This window comes from Sus scrofa, chromosome 2 (genome assembly GCF_000003025.6).
Source record: "Sus scrofa isolate TJ Tabasco breed Duroc chromosome 2, Sscrofa11.1, whole genome shotgun sequence".
Lineage (NCBI taxonomy): Eukaryota > Metazoa > Chordata > Mammalia > Artiodactyla > Suidae > Sus > Sus scrofa.
In genome coordinates this window covers 88,887,307-88,904,951 of record NC_010444.4, presented here as the reverse complement: position 1 = coordinate 88,904,951, position 17,645 = coordinate 88,887,307, and the positions used below count along the sequence as shown (strand labels likewise).

The following is a 17,645-nucleotide window of genomic DNA, read 5'->3' as shown; positions in this document are numbered from 1 at the left end:
TTGAGCCATTAATGGTCACATTTTATTAATATGTTGTTTGTTCGTTTTATGTCTTTTAGGGCATTGCCTGTGGCATCTAGAAGTTCCTAGGCTAGGGGTCAAATCAGAGCTACAGCTGCTGGCCTATGCCAGAGCCACAGCAACACCCGATCCAAGCCATGTCTGCGACCCATACCACAGTTCGCAGCAACACTGGATCTGTAACCCACTGAGCCAGCACAGGAATTGAACCCCGAGTCGTCATGGATACTAGTTGGGTTCCTTACTGCTAGCTACAATGGGAACTCCACTGATTTTTTTTTTTTTTGATAAGACTTTATTTATTTATATTTTTTGCTTTTTATTTTTTAGGGCCGTACCCTGCGGCATAATGGAGGTTCCCAGGCTAAGGGTCAAATCGAAGCAATAGCCGCTAGCCTATGCCACAGCCACAGCCACGCCAGATCCAAGCTGAATCTTCGACCTACGCCATAGCTCACAGCAACCCCAGATCCTTAACCCACTGAGCAAGGCTGGGGATTGAACCTGAGTCCTCATGGATGCTCGTCAAATTTGTTTCCGCTGAGCCACGATGGGAAGTCCTAAGACTTTATATTTTAAGAGATGTTTTAGGTTCATAGCAAAATTGAGAGGAAGGTATGGAGATTCCCATATCTGTCCCCTGACCACCCCCAGCCTCCCCCGCTGTCCACACCCCTGACCAGAGGTTACATTTGTTACAACCAGGGAACCTACACGGATGCATCGTTATCATCCCAAGTTGTAGTGTACATTAGGGTTCACTCTTGGTGTATTGTACATTCTGCATTTGTTTTTTTATACGTTGACTCCTTCAGGAAAATGTTTAGGTCCTCTGGAGCCCCAAGGTAACAAGACTCAGGTTCTTCTCTCCAAGCTTGTGACAGCTGCAGAAGTTAGGCTGGTGAAGAGTTATTTTTCCAGTTTTGAAGGTGAAGATTAGGGGAGTGACATGGTCAGAGTAGTAAAGCTTTGTGACAGGGAATAAAAGGTAAACCTATTTTCTTCTAAATTATGCTCTTGTGGAAAGAAATGATAAGTCAGCAGGGCTGGGAGATTTTCATCTATGCTAACATAACATTGCTTGTATGGATGCTGTTTTGAATTTCCATTTCCATATTAATGTTTAGCTGAAGATAATGCACTTGTGCTCTTGGTGATTGATGTATTTGCTTTGATAAATAACTTTTAGACTCGTAGAGACCTGCTGTTTGATTCTAGTATTAGGCATATGTGTATATGTACACACCTATATATATGTATACACACACACACACACAAATACCATAGCACTGTGTAGAGCGAATGGGAACAAGCAGAAGAGGTTAAAAAATTAGATCCATGCAATGATACATAACTTTAATGATAGGATAGGATTAAACCAATATGATTTTCTGTTCACATTTTCCATAATCACATTCCTTTGTCTCTGTTTGTCATTAAATGACCAGTTGGGCTCACGTGATGTATGTATCTTGTTTCATTTTTCCCCCTCTGTGGAGATAGTAAGTTTAAATGTTGGTTTTGCTGTGGGTTAAGTTCTCTCCTGGATGACGCATCAACTGCTTCTAAATATTTCTTTTTCCAAGTAGGGTACATATTTTTATCACATTTGAGTTAGAAGTACAGTAAAACTGATTGTCTAAGAGCTTCAAGAGTTAGCAGCCAGCAAGTGAGGCAGTTGGGAAAGAATTTGGGAGGCAGAGGAGGAGGGAGGCAGGCCTGGGAGAGAAGCCAGCGAAGCCAGTGGGAGGGGAGAAGAGGGAGCGCCAGAGGGAAAGGAAAGGAAAATCGGGGCATCTGAGCAGAAAGGGATCTGTAAAATCAGGGACAGAGAATATGGATGAGTGAGTCGTAAAAGAAGGTGGCCTATAAAAACACCACACAGGCAGCAGTGTTAGGATCTCACTTGTGTGATGTGTTCGCTCAGCCCAGTAGAACAGCTTGTCTGGCAAAGCAGAGGCCCAGCCTCAGGAGGCGAGAAGAGGCTCGAGGTAAATGGCTTAGAAAAACTGAGTGCAAGATGGAGAGAAGAGTGCATGAGCAGAAATGTTAGGTAATGCCATAGTACGGAATGACAAAAGGGCTCAGACAGTGGCAGTTTCCTGAAGCAGACACAGTAACTCAGGAAATGCATTTGTTTCCAAGATTGGTCTTGATGTCCTTATAGTTACAGCCTGTGATCTTATACCTGTGATGTCTTCTTACTGTAAGTGATGTTTACAGTGTAGCCTTCTATTTGATGCTTCTTTTGAAGCCAGGCAAAGCCCTGCACTTTCTGCCAACGCGTTATCAAAAGATTGAATTGTTGGGGTGTAGGTTGTATATATAGTGTTAATTAATACATGTAGATTTGGTTGTTATTTGTAGTTTATGGTAATCTCTTGTAGAATTTCCTATTTGTTAAACAGAAATCCCTCCCTTACACCAGGTATGTCTGATTAGGTTGTGCAAGAGATCACCAAGTACACTAAGTACTGTCACCACCCTCACTTTAATAAATGAGGCGTCTGAGTCTTGAAAAATAAATGACTTGCTCGTGGTTCATTGCTAGTAGTTGGCAAAGCCAGGCGCCAAACCCAGGCAGGCTGAGCACACTGAGCTTTTCACAACAGCGTGTTCTGTTGCCCTGTGCTTTACTAAAGATCTAGTTTCCTTTCAGTTCATTGAAAATACTGTGATACTATATTGATGGATATGTGTCCTGGCACATTTATCTGAACCCTTTGAATGTTCGACACCAAGATTTAATTAACTAAATCATGGATATGGTGTGATTATGATGTGCCCGTGCAGGTTCGTCCTTGGTTTAAAAAAAAAAATTCTGGTGACATGTTAATAATGGGGGAGGTGGAGTTCCTGCAACAGGATTGGTGGCATCTCTGGAGCGCTGGGACACAGGTTTGATTCCTGGCCCTGCCCCGTGGGTTAGGGATCCGGTATTGCTGCTACTGCAGCATAGGTCACAACTATGGCTTGGATTTGATCCCTGGCCCGGGAACTCCATATGCCGTGGGACGGCCAAAAAAAGAAAAAAGGAGAGGCATGGATAAAGAAGATGTGGTACATATATACAAGGGACTGTTACTCAGCCCTAAAAAAGAATGAAATAATGGCATTTGCAGTCATGTGGATAGACCTAGAAATTATCACACTAAGTGAAGTTAGACAGTGAGAGACAAACATCATATGCTATCACTTATATGTGGAATCAAAAAAAAAAAAAGGGATACACATGAACTTATTTGCAGAACAGAAACAGACTCACTGACTTTGAAAAACCTATAGTTACCAAAGGGGACGGGTCGGGGAGGAAGGAATGGACTGGGGTTTTGGGACGGAAGTGTTCTAAAATTCGGTTGTGATGATGGTTGTACAACTATGTATATAATTGTTAAAGTGTTACCCAAAAAGTAGAAAAAAGATAATGGGGGAGGCTGTGCATATGGATGAGTGGGTGGGGGCATATGGGAAATAGCTATGCTTTCCTCTCAATTTTATTATAACCCTAAAACTTAAAAAATATGAACGCTTCAAGAAAAAAAATTAACACCAGCCCCAAGCCTGAAAACTTAATCCTTATTTTATTTAATATTCCCAAGTTATGCCCAGTTGCGTTGACCATTCAAGTCTAGTCATGCCTCATTCATTAGCCTAATGCCTCCCCTTAGGGGTGTGAAGCTCTGCTCAGCAATGCTTATGGTAAGAGGCACTTGTACCTTTTGTGCTTAAGTTACCCCCTTCCCTCCCTATCGCCATGCAGTTCCTTCTTTGGCTGGTGGATTTTGACAGGTCCCCTTCTTGAGCCCAGATTCTTAGTTTTCACATCCTCCCTACTTCACGTAGTCCTTGTTCTCGTTCTTGGCTTCTTCTCTGGCTCTTCACTAATTGATTTTGTCTAAGAGTGATCACAGGGCTTCAGGTGAAGTGTGCCTTTTCTGTTTAATTATTGGGCATCTTCCAAGCCCTCACGTCTATTAAAGACAGTATCAGGCCAATTCTGGCAAAAGCTTTGTTCACACACTCAATGGTCCAAGCATGTTCTGTGGGCAGGACGCCTCAGAAGAATGGCCGCTCGGCACGCAAAGGTCAGGGGTCAGTGGGTTTGTAGGGCAGCTCTCAGGGTGTTTGTGTTCCTTCTCTAGTTGGCCTGCTGCTGTGGGAACGCTGGCTGCTCCTTCTGCTGCGGCTGCTGCCCCAAGATCCGCCAGTCCCGGAGCACCCGCTTCATGTATGCGCTGTACTTCATCCTGGTCGTCATCCTCTGCTGCATCATGATGTCCAACACCGTGGCCAACGAGATGCGGGAGCGTGTGAGTCACCTCTTCAGCTCTTCCCACTCCTGGCGCTTGGTGGGGGTGTCTGGAAAACACTTAGTTCAGGGGACAGTGCCGTTCTGGGTTATAGCCGCTTGCCCTGAATCTTCCTGAAGCCTCTTCATTGCTTTCCTGCCAAGCGGGCAAACCCTTCACCATCTTGATCTTTAGTGGTAGGACAGAAGCCGTCTGATACTTTTGGTGGAGAAGATGGTGTATGTTGTCTTAGCCTTGTTGATGGCTGTTCCTGAATGAATGTGTAGTCCTTCCTTGTAGACTTGTACATTTCCCCTGTCCTAAGGATGGCTTCCAGTGTTTTCTTTTTTTTTTTTTTTTTTTTTTTTGTCCAATTTAGGGCTGCACCTGTGACATATGGAGGTTCCCAGGCTAGAGGTCCAGTCGGAACTGTGGCTGCCAGCCTACATCACAGCCACAGCAACTCGGGATCCGAGCTGCATCTGCGACCTACACCATAGCTCACGGCAACCCTGGATCCTTAACCCAATGAGCGAGGCCAGGGATCGAACCTGCATCCTCATGGATCCTAGCTGGGTTCATTAACCGCTGAGCCATGACGGGAATTCCCATGGATGGCTTCCAGTGTTTCAGGGAGCAGTTATGTAAACACTTATGTGGCCTGAATGGGAAATAAGATGAAGCCTAGATAACCCCGCAGTAGTGTGAGGAGTAGGCTTTAGGGCGAGCTTTACTTTTCTGGCCATGTCAGTTGCAGGGAGGGCGTCTTCAGGGATGAGAGATGGACTTCCAGCCATTTCCTGGGCAGAGTATGCAGAGGCAGGCTAGGTACACGATGCTGATAGAGACACATATAGGACTTTTTTCAGGAATTTCCCCATAGGAGGCCTGATTATGGGGGGATGTGCTGGGATTCGTAGGGAGCCCAATAAATAACATCCTTTTCCTCCCAGGTTCTGAACAAATTGGCAAAAAGACTGCAGTGTCAGCAGTAGTTGCCAGACATCACCTTTATCCCCCATAACACTGATGAAAGATGGCCTGACTTGTATGTGCAAGGATGCGGGCGTCCTATTACTGCATCCCCAAATGAGTCAGACTTACCCCACCTGGGGACCCCACCCGGGCCAGGGGATGTGTCCTCTGCACAGGCCCAGTTTGCTAGGAAGAGCTGCGGGTGTGTTCCTGGGGGCCACTCTCCTCAGAGGGAAATGGGGGGAAGAAAGTCCAGCCAAACCCCATTTGCCCTACAGACTCAGCGCTCAGCACTTACCCCCAGTGGGGCCTGGCAGGGGGAGGAGGGGCGAGGTCAGGGCGGGACCTCCTGGAGCCGTGGGGGTGGACCCCCAGAAGCAACTCCCGAGGAAGTGTTTGTTCTCCCAACTTTGGCTGAAGCTGCTTCAAGGGCTTGCGAACAACCATTTTCTTAGAAGCACTTGCTAGCTTCTTATCCATTAGTTAAAGAAGGCCCTTTGAGGCTTTCTGTTGGGTAAGGCTTTTATAACTGTGGTTGTATGGTCTGGAAGATACTAGAACTCCTGTCAAAATCTGTGAAATTTAGATTTTCCTCTGATGCTCTAAACAGTGGATCTCTGCTCAGGAAGGTCCTGCCGTGGGAGCTTTGGGGCATTCACATTTGTGGGAAAAAGAATTTATAAACCAGAAAACAAGTATAAAGTCTTCTGAGGTGTAAAACCAGGTAGAAATTAGTTGCCATTTGAAAGGATGCATGAAGTACTGGAGGAAGTATAAACCCATCAAAACATCATTACTGGAGGTAAGGGTAAATTTGGCAGCCACAGGGCATATTTTAAGATATGGGTTTTATGATAATTTCAGTGATTGAACAGTGTTAAAATCATCTGTCCCATGGAATAGTCCCTAACAGCTCCAACCAGCGTCTGTGATTTCTGATGTTCATAGAACATTTCAGAAACAGGAGGTTTTTAGAAGAAAGAGAGGAGAGAAGAGGGAGGGAGGACGGAAGTAAAAGAAACAAGATACTGACTGGTGTTGCTGGGAAGGGCCTCAAGGAAGAAGTACCTTGTATGATAATAATGAGTATTTCAGTCCCTAATATCTGTTGGGTGATTTTTAAATTCTAAGCATTTTACCTGTATCATCTCCGTTCATCACTAGGGAACTCACCTAGGCCGTCTAGTCCTACTGTTATCCCTGCTCTACCGATGAGAAAACCAGCATACTGGGTCATTGAAGCACCTTGCCCAAGGTCTTCAGCTCTAAGTGGCGAAATTGAGATTTGAACCTAGGCAGATTGAGTTCTTAGTGACTAGGCTCCGTGGTAGCACAAGGACAAGGCATGTGCAGGACAGAGAAGGGACATGGCCAGGTAAATGGCTTGCAGGAATTTCAGTGCTAAGGTGAGGCCTTTGGCCCTGGTCTCATGGCAAATGGGAAGCCATGATCGATTCTTGGGTAGGAGTCTGTCATAGAAACAGGCAGAGCTATTTAGGGAGGTGAGCCCAGCAGTGGTGTGTGTTAGTGTGATTTGGGGTTGGAGCAGAGGGAGGGAGACAGGTAAGGGACAACCCTGAGGCCTCACAGAGGCTCTTGTGAATATTTCTCTGCCTGTCCTCTGAATGGACTTATTTAAAAATGGTTTGGCTGGACTTTGTGCCCAGGGAGTGAGGCCCCTGTGGGCGAAACCAATCCTTTTCCATCTCTAGGGCCTCACAGGGGACCAGCCAGCTGGTCACAAAGTCAGCTTGTTTCTCAGCCTATAGAACAGAGGCTGACCTCATTCTAAGGCTGAGCTTGAGGGTGGGCGCTGAAAGGTCCCTTGTGGGGAGCTCGCCTGGTCCACCCCCCCACCTTTGTTGGCTGTGGAAATGTTCTAGGATGTGATGCTGTGGGGGAAAGCACGCATCCTCAGAACAGCTCACACGGGAGTGTGTAATTGCCTCCCACCCGGCACCCTCGCCTTCGTGGGCAGGGGACAGGGCTCCGTCCACATGGGCCTTTGGCGTGTGGGTTGAAAACACAAGGGTGGCCCTTTTCAGTTATTTTCAGTTTTTGCCCCGGCTTCAGGATGTGGCCCGTGAGAAAGTTTGAGAGGGAGCTGCCAAGAGTGGCTGGGCCAGACTCCATCCTGCCTGTTCTCACTCGGGAAGCTCCTCGTTCCCAGGAGACCTTGGGCTCTGCTGCGCTGGTTGAGTTGGGCGTGATTTCTGTCTCCTCCTGGAGCATTTTTCCCATCTCAGAACGTACCAGCCGTTCTTTTGCAGGTCACTGATGTCAGTAACTGTGTGATTCCAGCAGGAAGAGTCTTGAGATATTTGATGCCTTGTGACTATTAAAAGTCTGTTTTGGAATGTGGAACTACAGCAGCAAAATGGGTGATTGATTTAAGCCTCCTGAAATCAAGATGTGACTTCTGTTTGGAGGCCAATGATGACACTGGTTTTTTTTTTTTCTTTTCTTTTCTCCCTATTTTAGGGCCTCACCTGTGGCATATGGAGGTTCCCAGGCTAGGGGTCCAATTGGAGCTGTAGCCGCTGGCCTATGCCAGAGCCACAGCAATGCCAGATCCAAGCTGCATCTGTGACCTACACCACAGCTCATGGCAACCCGGATCCTTAACCCACTGAGCAAGACCAGGATTGAACCCACACCAGTGATGATACTTCGAGGTGTGGGCAACCCCGTGAGGCTGCACAGGCATTTGAGGAGGGAGGAGATAGGTGGGTTCTTCTTGTTTCCCATGGAATAGGGGCTCCTAAGACTAAGACTGCCTTGGAAAAGGGACATCAGGTGACCTTTGTGGCCCTTGGGGCTTCTCCTTTTGAGCTGTGTGCCACTGAGGTAGGAAGAGCCCTAAAGTTTCCTAAGCTGAAGCATCTTAGATCCATTTTCTCCATCTCATGTTCCACTTGGTCCCCAGGCAGCTGTGATTCGCTGACTTGGGTGCTGAGATGGCTGTATCTTTGCTTTTTCTATTTCCCAGACCCCAAACACACCTTCCACATGGTGGAAGACTGATGTTGGTGGTGGCGTTGTAATGTATTTGATTTGAAGACTTACTCCTTGTACTGAGAGAAATTACTACAAACTTTGTTTTTGACGGCAGTCTTTTTTTGTTTTGTTCCTTCATTTGTTTGAAAAGATGTTGCATTTTCTTTGTAATTTTACTTAATCTCTTTTGGGAACATGTTTTGCTTTATACACTATTTTCTGCTGGTGGATTTGGGTTTGTTTTCCTGTGAGTAGTAATGTGGAAATTGCATTGTTCCTCTGGTTGGATGAAAAGAGCTTTCCCAGGAAGTTCCCATGTGGCTCAGCAGGTTAAGGATCCAGTGTTGCCCCAGCTGTGGCACAGGTTGAAACTGTGACATGGGTTGGATAACTGGCCCTGGAACGTCCAAGGCTGTGGATGTGGTGCCCCCTCCCCCTAAAAAAATCGTTAAAAGAAAAAGTTCTCCTCAGTGTCTTAAAAGCAGCTCTGGAATTCCATTCTCTCCCTGGACTTGATAAAAGCCCAGCTGGTCACAAAGCCATAAGCCACGGCCTCACCTAGAGATTTCAGGTGAGCCTGGAAATCTAGCCCAGGAACTGGAAAATTGGCTTGCAGGCTGTTTTTTGGCCAGCAGATTTTTTTTTTTTTTTTCCTTTTTTAACTGGAGTATGGTTGTTTTACAATGATGTGTTAATTTCAGGTTTTTATATTTTGGGTTTTTTTTTTTTTTTTTTTTTTTTTTTTTTTTTTTTTTTGGCCGTGCCTGTGTCATGTGGTAGTTCCTTGGCCCGTGATGCTGGCCAGATCCTTAATCCACTGAGACACCAGGGAACTCTGGTTTTTTGTTTTGTTTTAATGTGCATGTGGCTGCCTTGAGAAGAGCGTGCTACAGCTCACCACAGGCCCCACCACGAGATGTTTACTTACCTCAGGTCTCATACATGTACCCTTAATTCTTGCCCTCAGAGAAAAGGCATTTGGGTTTGCAACTCCTGAAATAGTTTCAACTCTTTGGAGTTCACACGTTTCTGAAAAGGCAGTGAGTGTCAAAATGGACCTGAGGCTTCCTACCCATCCTTGTGGCAGGCAGCCCATCCTTGTGGCAGGCAGCAGGGAGGCTGTGGAAACTCAAGTGGGCTGTGCAGACTCGCAGCAGCCCCAGAAGCCCGTCTCTGCCATAAGTAGTCTCCCCTTTGCACGCTGGTATCTGGCATTTTAATCCAAGTAACTAGAAAATGTCCTCATTGCTTTGGGCCACCCACTGACATCAGCAGACCCCTCAATTTCAGGACAAAGGAGGGGTGGAAATGGGACACTGAACTGAATTGGATGTAAATCTGGCCCCTCCTTCAGTTACATTCCCAAGTTACATTCAGCACCACACCCCTAGAATCTTAAGGATGTATTTTATTTTATTTATTTGATTCGATTTTTGTTTTTTCTAGGGCTGTACCCACGGCATGTGGAGGTTCCCCAGCTAGGAGTCTAATCGGAGCTATAGCCACCGGCCTACACCACAGCCACAGCAACTCGGGATCCGAGCCGCGTCTGTGACCTACACCTCAGCTCATAGCAACGCCGGATCCTTAACCCACTGAGCGAGGCCAGGGATGGAACCCACGTCCTCATGGATGCTAGTCTGGTTCGTTAATCACTGAGCCATGACAGGAACTCCTTAAGGATGTGTTTTAATCACAATTTCTACTGTTAGCATGAATTTGCCAGGGCAGGGGAATGGGGATACATGTTGAGGCTGCCACCTGTGGGTGTAGTAGGCCCTTGGAACACAAGAAGCAGGATGGGCTTCAATGATTTTTTTTCTCTTATTTATTCAGAAAATCCAGTCTCTCTCAACACATTCCCCAGAGGTGGTATATAAATTATCTTTTGGTTTCTTTTTCTTGGTCGTTTTCACAGTTCATTAGAGAAGATGTGGTAATGGGAAATTGATGTATGTTAGCTGTATTAACATAAGATGATGAGGAAGTAGATGGATGAAAATGAAATAAAGAAGGAGTATTTATAGTCAGCCTCAGCCAGAAGCCACATCCACATCTCGTTATCTATCCCCCCCAATACAGTGGTCATCTCTTTTTTATTTTTTTTTTTCTTGTGTCTTCTGTCTTTTTAGGGCCGCACCCCTGACATATGGAGGTTCCCAGTCTAGGGGTCCAATCAGAGTTACAGCTGCTGGCCTATGCCACAGCCACAGCAATGCCAGATCCATGTCTGCGACCTACACCACGGCTCACGGCAACGCCGGATCCTTAACCCACTGAGCGAGGCCAGGGATGGAACCCGCACTCTCATGGTTCCTAATCGGATTCATTTCCACTGCGCCACAGTGGGAACTCTGAAGTGGTCATCTCTTACCTGAGCCCTTCTCCTTCACCTGCTCTCCCTGAAGAAGCGCATCCATTTCTGGCTTTGGTTATTCCCAAGTGTGTATCTGCTGGTTGGGGCACATCTCAGGGTGGTACTGGGGACCCAGACGGACCCGTTCTCCCCCTTTTTTTCTAGGTTCAGTACTGACCACATACTTCCCTCAGACAGGTCATAAGCCTGTTGGGTTTCCACTCTGCATTCCAGGCAATCCTGTTTCAACCCCACCCAGCTCCTTGATGTCATCTTCCAGTTGTCTTATGTAGTCTTGAATTGTCCTCATGTCCCCAGCTTCACGTGTTCACTTCTTTCAGACTTCTTTCTCTGGATAACTAATCCCACGGGGGACCTAAGGATGCAGTTTGCTACCTCTGTTTCTCCATTTTCAAATTCTGGAGTCCCCACAGCCTAGCGACTATGGATAAACACAACAGCTACTTTCCTTGGAAGCAACTTAGATTCCAAAATGCTTTCCTGGAGTTCTGCTATGGCACAGTGGGTTAAGAATCCAGCTGCAGCAGCTCAGATCCCCAGCGCAGGTTCGATCTCCAGCCAGGCGCAGTGAGTTAAATGTTGCCTCAGCTGCAGGGTAGGGGTAAGGACCCAGGACTGCTGGCCCCTGGCCACGGGGTGCCTCTCTGGCCTGCACAGCTAGGTTTGGCTGTTGCTCAGATGTTCACAAAAATAACAGGGGGAGCCTTAGCAAACTGATCCTTCCTCTTGATTCCTGATCTGTCTTCTGAACAGGGTGATGAGGGAGAAGTATTCCTTCTGGAAATGCTACCACCTCTGGCCCTCAGCAGCTTTCTCCGCTTTCTTCCACACCTGCCACCTTCCTGTCATGAGAGCCAGAAGCTGGGCTCCAGAGACAATGGTTCGTCTGAAGTAGAAAATAGGAGCAACCACAAGTCCTAGTATTTATTTATTCGGTGGCTTTGCATGTGAAATAGAACCTGCCTTCGAGCTGTGTTTGGCGTGACCCTCTTTTCAAAGCAAACAGACAGCAGCAGTGAAAAATACTCCACTTTGATCCCAGATACCATGTAGTTTGTCCCAGCGTAAATGACAGGTACTCATGCTGAAGCTGGACAGTCTGGCTCTTATTTCGACTTTGTTCTTTACTGGTTGACTATTAAGAGAACCGTGTGTCTGAGACCTAGCATCAGGTGTTGCTATAGTGCCTTGAAGTTCTGCAGAGAAGAACTCCCCATTCTCAGCTGGATTTTTATGTTTTTGTGTTAGAACAAGTGTTGAGTTACTGCAGAAGAAAAAAGTCTTGCCGACTCAGTTCTTTGACTCTGGAATATTTTCTTTTTATCCAGCTGGGATAAGATGCTTTTCAAAAGGTCTCAGCTGAGTTCATTGTACTGTTGTTGTACCTTATACGTGTCAAGTATATAATTGACTATGTTTTTGAGGTTGGAGGTGGGTCTGGGCCATTGAACGTCAAGTACTTTGTAGAACACAGAGGGAAAGTTCTCACTGTGGGCAATTGGAGGTTTCCTGGGTTACGCTGGCAATGAGGTTTCACCTCTTAAATCTTCTGAGTCCCCTCCCTTCCAAGTTGGGATCCCTCTGGGAACACATGTTTCCAAACAGATTTATCTTAGGTCTAAATTCTGTCCAGACCTACAGCAAGTGGAGAAATCAGAGTCTCTGTAGCCCTCTGGTCCTTTGCTTCTCTCGTGGCTCAGGCCCCAGCCTCCTGTGCACAGTGAATGCAGGGAAAGTGATGGTGGGAAATAGTTCTGTTCCACAGGCAGTGATTTGAACTAATGCAAACCCTGCTGAGAGCCTTTTTGAGTCAGAACCAAAGACAAAGAGGTTTGATCCTTGTCCAGTAATAATGAGCTTGCCAGGAGCCAGAAGACAAGAAACAATAGTTATTGTTCTTGGTCTGGAGGATCTGTTAGCCAGAAGCTTTTGGGAGGCATCAGATATTACCAGGATCTCCATTTCAGGATCCATCTGACTGTGGGAGGGGGACGATGATAAGCTGTGAGAACTGAAGTTTTCCTAACCCTTTTTTCTGTCATCATCAAAAGCATCTGTTAAGCAACTGTCCGTAGACAGGGCCTTGGAGCACTCTGCAGATAAATAGGACAGACAAGGGCTTAGAGTTGGGGACAGCCCGGTCATTATACAAACGGAGTCAGAGGGAACAGATAAATGGTACAACGTATAACAGCAGTAGCCTCACATCACTGGGAGTGGGAAATATAAATATTAGGAATTGTCGAGTCGATACTTGATAACGAGAGTTTAAAAGGGTGATCGTGTTACTTGGTTCAACTATAATCTGAGTTTGTGTTTTAAAAAATCTTTTAAGTCATGGTAATCTATTCCTCCCTCTCTTCCTTCCTTCCTCTCCCTCCCCGCGCCCCTTTCCTGACTATGCAAGTGCCAAGCCTTGTGCAAGATGAGAGGATGTTGGAGTTCCCGTAGTGGTGCAGTGGTTAACGAATCCGACTAGGAACCATGAGGTTGCGGGTTCGAACCCTGGCTTCGCTCAGTGGGTTAACGATCCGGCGTTACCATGAGCTATGGTGTAGGTCACAGATGCGGCTCGGATCCCGCATTGCTGTGGCTGTGGCTGTGGCTGGCAGCAAACAGTTCTGATTCGACCCCTAGCCTGGGAACCTCCATATGACGTGAGAGCGGCCCCAGAGAAGGCAAAAAGAAAAAAAGACAAAAAAAAAGATGAGAGGATGTTGGTTTAGGGCAGTTGTCCTTTGAGAACTGGGCCTCAGGTGGGAAGTGTAAGCAGAAGGAGCCCCCAGAGTTAGGCTACACATCACGTGGTTGTGCTTAAAAGTTCAAAACAATCCGGACTCCCTTAGGGACACTTGGAGATGGGGGTGTCAGCCTAGGTTGCCCTCCTTTGACCTTTGGGGTCCCGTTAGAACTCAAGAATGCTTTTTCTCTGTCTTCATCGGGGGCCTGGGAGCTGAGATGATGAGGTAGGAGGTTTGTAGAAAGGACTGGAATGTGTTGCCCTTTAAAGCAGGATTGCACTTAATCACCAGGGGATTGGGTATTTGGGGAGGTGTGGTTTTTAAATTTCAGTGAGACTGTTACTACTGTCTTAAAATTAAGTCTAAAATTATCTCTCAAATTTAAGTCTAAAATTATCTCTCGACATGCCGGCTTTCATCAGTGCGGGTTTTATTTTTGGTTCCGCAGGCTGTGTTTGTATAACACATGTGAGGAGGTCTTTCTATTAGGAGGGTTCCTGACCCACAGAGGGAGAGCATTGAACTCAGAGACAGGTCCTCTACCATGCCCTCCACAAAGCTTTTTTTTTTTTTTTTTTCCAGGCAGATAAATTAAAATCCTTCATCTGCAGGTCTAAAAATGACCTATGGGAGATTTAATTCGCTTAAAAAGACAAGTTCCATTGTGGAACAGCAACAGAAAGTGCTCTGGAGAAGGCAGGACACTCAGAAGAGTCCAGACCAGCCGCTGGGGTCTCTGCTGTCCCTTTGGCTTTTGATCTGTAGAGTAAGGCGTCGCCAGTTGTCATTTGCCTTTGAGAGGTTAGTTTACACTTCAGCAGTTGAGCACAGCTCCTCAGCTCTACTTGCTAGTGGTCCCAGGGTGGGCAAACTTGGCTTATAAAGAGGCAGCTAGGAAATTACATTTCAGTTTTGAGAGCCATGTGGCCTGTAGCAACTACTCAACTCTGCAGCCAAAACAAAATGCCAACAGAGGAGCATGGCCGTGTTCCAGTAAAACTTTATTTATGTCAACAGGAACTAGTTGGCTTTGACCCACAGGCTGTCCCTTGCTCTGCTGACCCCAGGTAGACCTCAGTGGCCCTGTGCATGGCATGTGCAGTTAATTTCCCCTTCCCTTTATTTTTAAAATTTTTTTATTTTTTGTCTTTTCTAGGGCCGTACCCGTGGCATGTGGAGGTTCCCAGGCTAGTCCCAGGTCCAGTCGGAGCTGTGGCCGCCAGCCTACACCAGAGCCACAGCAATGCCAGATCTGAGCTGTGTCTGTGACCTATACCACAGCTCACAGCAACGCCAGATCCTTAACCCACTGAGCAAGGCCAGGGATCGAACCCGAAACCTCATGGTTCCTAGTCGGATTCGTTAACCACTGCGCCATGATGGGAACTCCAATTTACCCTTTAACGGGGAAACTTCGATGGCCTGAACTTTGTGCTGAGGGTACCGGAGCTCCCGATTAAGTTGCAGATACCTGGGCCATGTGAGCTGCAGAGTGGGTTGACGAGGCAAGAACAATATAGCAGTAAACTTAGTGTGTTCATGTTTAATGGTATAATGTCTTAGTCTTCTTGGCCTTTTAAAATACATGGTAAATCATTCACAGGTTAAAAAAAAAAAAATCACCTTTCTTTTTATGTAATCAAACAAAAAAATAATCAGCATCCTTTTATGTAACCAAACCAAGCGGTGGTAAGGAAGGAGTGGGGATGGAGAAAATGAATGTATATCCCAGTTCTTCTCCTGCTGGGGGTCCCCAGGTCCTGGTCTGGTGTAAAGTGGGAAGGATGCTGGGCCAGAAACCAAACCGTCTGCATGACCGGGTTCTCAGCACTAGGAATGAGGAACAAGTGATTAGGGGCTCTCAGAATCTTGAGTGTATGGGTTTGGTAGAGGTCCGTCTTTTAGAAGATATTAGGTTCTTGTATCGCACTAGGGCAAAATCATGGATTGCTGCAATTAAACCATGAAATGCCTGAAATATCCCTAGAGCAGAGTACACGTGGCTTTGTGGATACAGCACTTCACCAGAAAGTTAGCTCCTGTGTTAGTGTGGACTTTTGACCTGTTTGATTCACTACTTGAATCTCCATAACCTAGAACAGTACCCGTACATAGTAGATGTGAGTGAGTGAGGGAATGATCAAATATTGTATTGTGATATGTAGGTATAGTTACAATTTATAGTGTGGGATAAAGAATACACATGCAAACACTTAATTTCACTGGGCTTTTAATGATTATTTCCAGAGAACAGCCATGCACATAGTTGGAATCGCATATAATTTATCACTTCCCAGAGTTTCCATCCTGGCTCAGTGATAATAAACCTGACTAGTATCCATGAGGATGTTGGTTTGATCCCTGGCCTCGACCAGTGTGTTAAGGATCCGGTGTTGCCATGAGCTGAGGTATAGGTCACAGATGTGGCTTGGATCTTGAGCTGCTGTGGCTGTGACTGTGGCCGGCAGATGTAGCTCCAATTCGACCCTAGCCTGGGAACCTCTATGCCTTGGGTGTGGCCCTAAAAAGACCAAAAAAAAAAAAAAAGTCACTTCTCTATTCCAGGTTCACTCATTCAAGAGAAAATTAGCTAATTTGGGGCTCACTTAGGCCATAAGCACATCGTCCCACTGACAAGTGATCTGACCAGGAAGCTCTGCCTGTTTAGATACTTAGTCCTCTTTATAGAAAGTTCAGCATCTCTTTGTTCAAGAGAGGACCGCCAGTGGGCCTTGTTCCTCTCAGGGCAGTACAGAGTCCTACATCAGACCCTGTGTTTTGTGGGAGGGAATGTGGGGTAATAACCGTATTTTCCATCTAAAACAAAGTCCAGACCTCCATAGCTGTGGTTTTGTCTCTGGGGTTAGATATAAGTTTGTTTTCTAGACGCAGAGGGCCCCATTCCCACCTGATCCTTCTTTATTATGGAGGGAGGGGCAGTACTTAGAGCTGAAATGCTGACTCTGGGGGGAGTAGAGACTTCCCTGGCCCCCAAGATGGGTGTGTGGGGAGCTCTGTTGCAACTTCTGTTCCTCTCTTCTGCTTTCCCTATTACCCCCAACCCTAGAGTTTCCAAAAACTCTTCCTGGGGAGAGTTTGGCAGTATCTTAAAGTTTAAAACATAACCAACCTTGGAGTTCCTAGGTAGCTCAGTGGCTTACAGACCCAGAATTGTCACTACTATGGCTTGGCTCACAGCTGTGGCATGGGTTGGCCCCTTGGCCTGAGAACTTCCACGTACCATGGGCGTGGCCAAAAAATAAGTAAAACATTAAAACTTTATAACCCAATATTCACTTTCTAGGTATTCATTCTCCATAGAGACACATAATATGGACACTATCATTTGTACATTATTCATAACAGTGAAAACTCAGAAACAACTTAAATGTCTGCCACTGGTGTGGTAGAAACTAAATTATGATTGGTCTGGGTTGTAGATTTCTACCTGGTAGTTAAAAGGATATAGATAGATCTGTGTGTTGGACATGAGACAATCTAAAACATAATGAGAACTCCTGTCGTGGCTCAGCGGTTATCGAACCTGACTAGCATCCATAAGGATTCGGGGTCGATCCCTGGCCTCGAGTAGTGGGTTAAGGATTGGGCATTGCCATGAGCTCTGGTGTAGGTCACAGACGTGGCTCGGATCCCTTGTTGTTGTGGTTCTGGCTCCAATAGGACCCCTAGCCTGGGAACCTCCATGTGCCGTGGGTGCAGCCCTAAAAAGACCGAAAAAAAACCAGACAAACAAAACCATAATGAATAGGGAATAGCACAGCAAAGAGTTTAGAAAATACACATGAAAATGTGACTGTAGTTTCCTCTGGCAAGCAGTCAGGTTAGGGTTGGAGTAATGATGGTCAAGTGTATTCAGTTATCGGAATCTTTGCTGTAATTTACATTTTCTTTGGCAACAAGAATGTAATTATATAAAAGAAGCAGACTCACAGATAGAACAAACTAGCGATTACCAGTGGGGAGAGGAAAGGGGGGGGCAATACAGGGGTAGGGGATTAAAGGGTACGTACTATTAGGTATGAAAGAAGCTACCAGGAGGAGTTCCTGTTGTGGCACATGGTCCTGCAGCAGTATGGGTGGCTATGGAAGGGCAGGTTTGATCCCCAGCCTGGTGCAGTGGGTTAAACAAAACAAAACAAAACAAAAAAACTACCAAGGATATATTGTACAACATGAGAGCTATAGCCAATATTTTATAATAATTACGCATGGAATATAGCCTTT

General features: G+C 46.1%; 1 protein-coding gene across 2 annotated transcripts in view; it reads left to right on the top strand.

Moving 5' to 3' along the window:
* The window catches only part of SERINC5 (serine incorporator 5), a 149,075-nt gene that overhangs the window by 87,126 nt on the left and 44,304 nt on the right, over window positions 1-17,645 (top strand). For both annotated transcript variants that reach the window (XM_013994946.2, XM_021084491.1), the window contains exon 2: window positions 4,164-4,331. In XM_013994946.2, coding sequence (XP_013850400.1) covers window positions 4,164-4,331 — 168 coding nt within the window. The remainder of the gene's footprint in view (window positions 1-4,163; window positions 4,332-17,645) is intronic.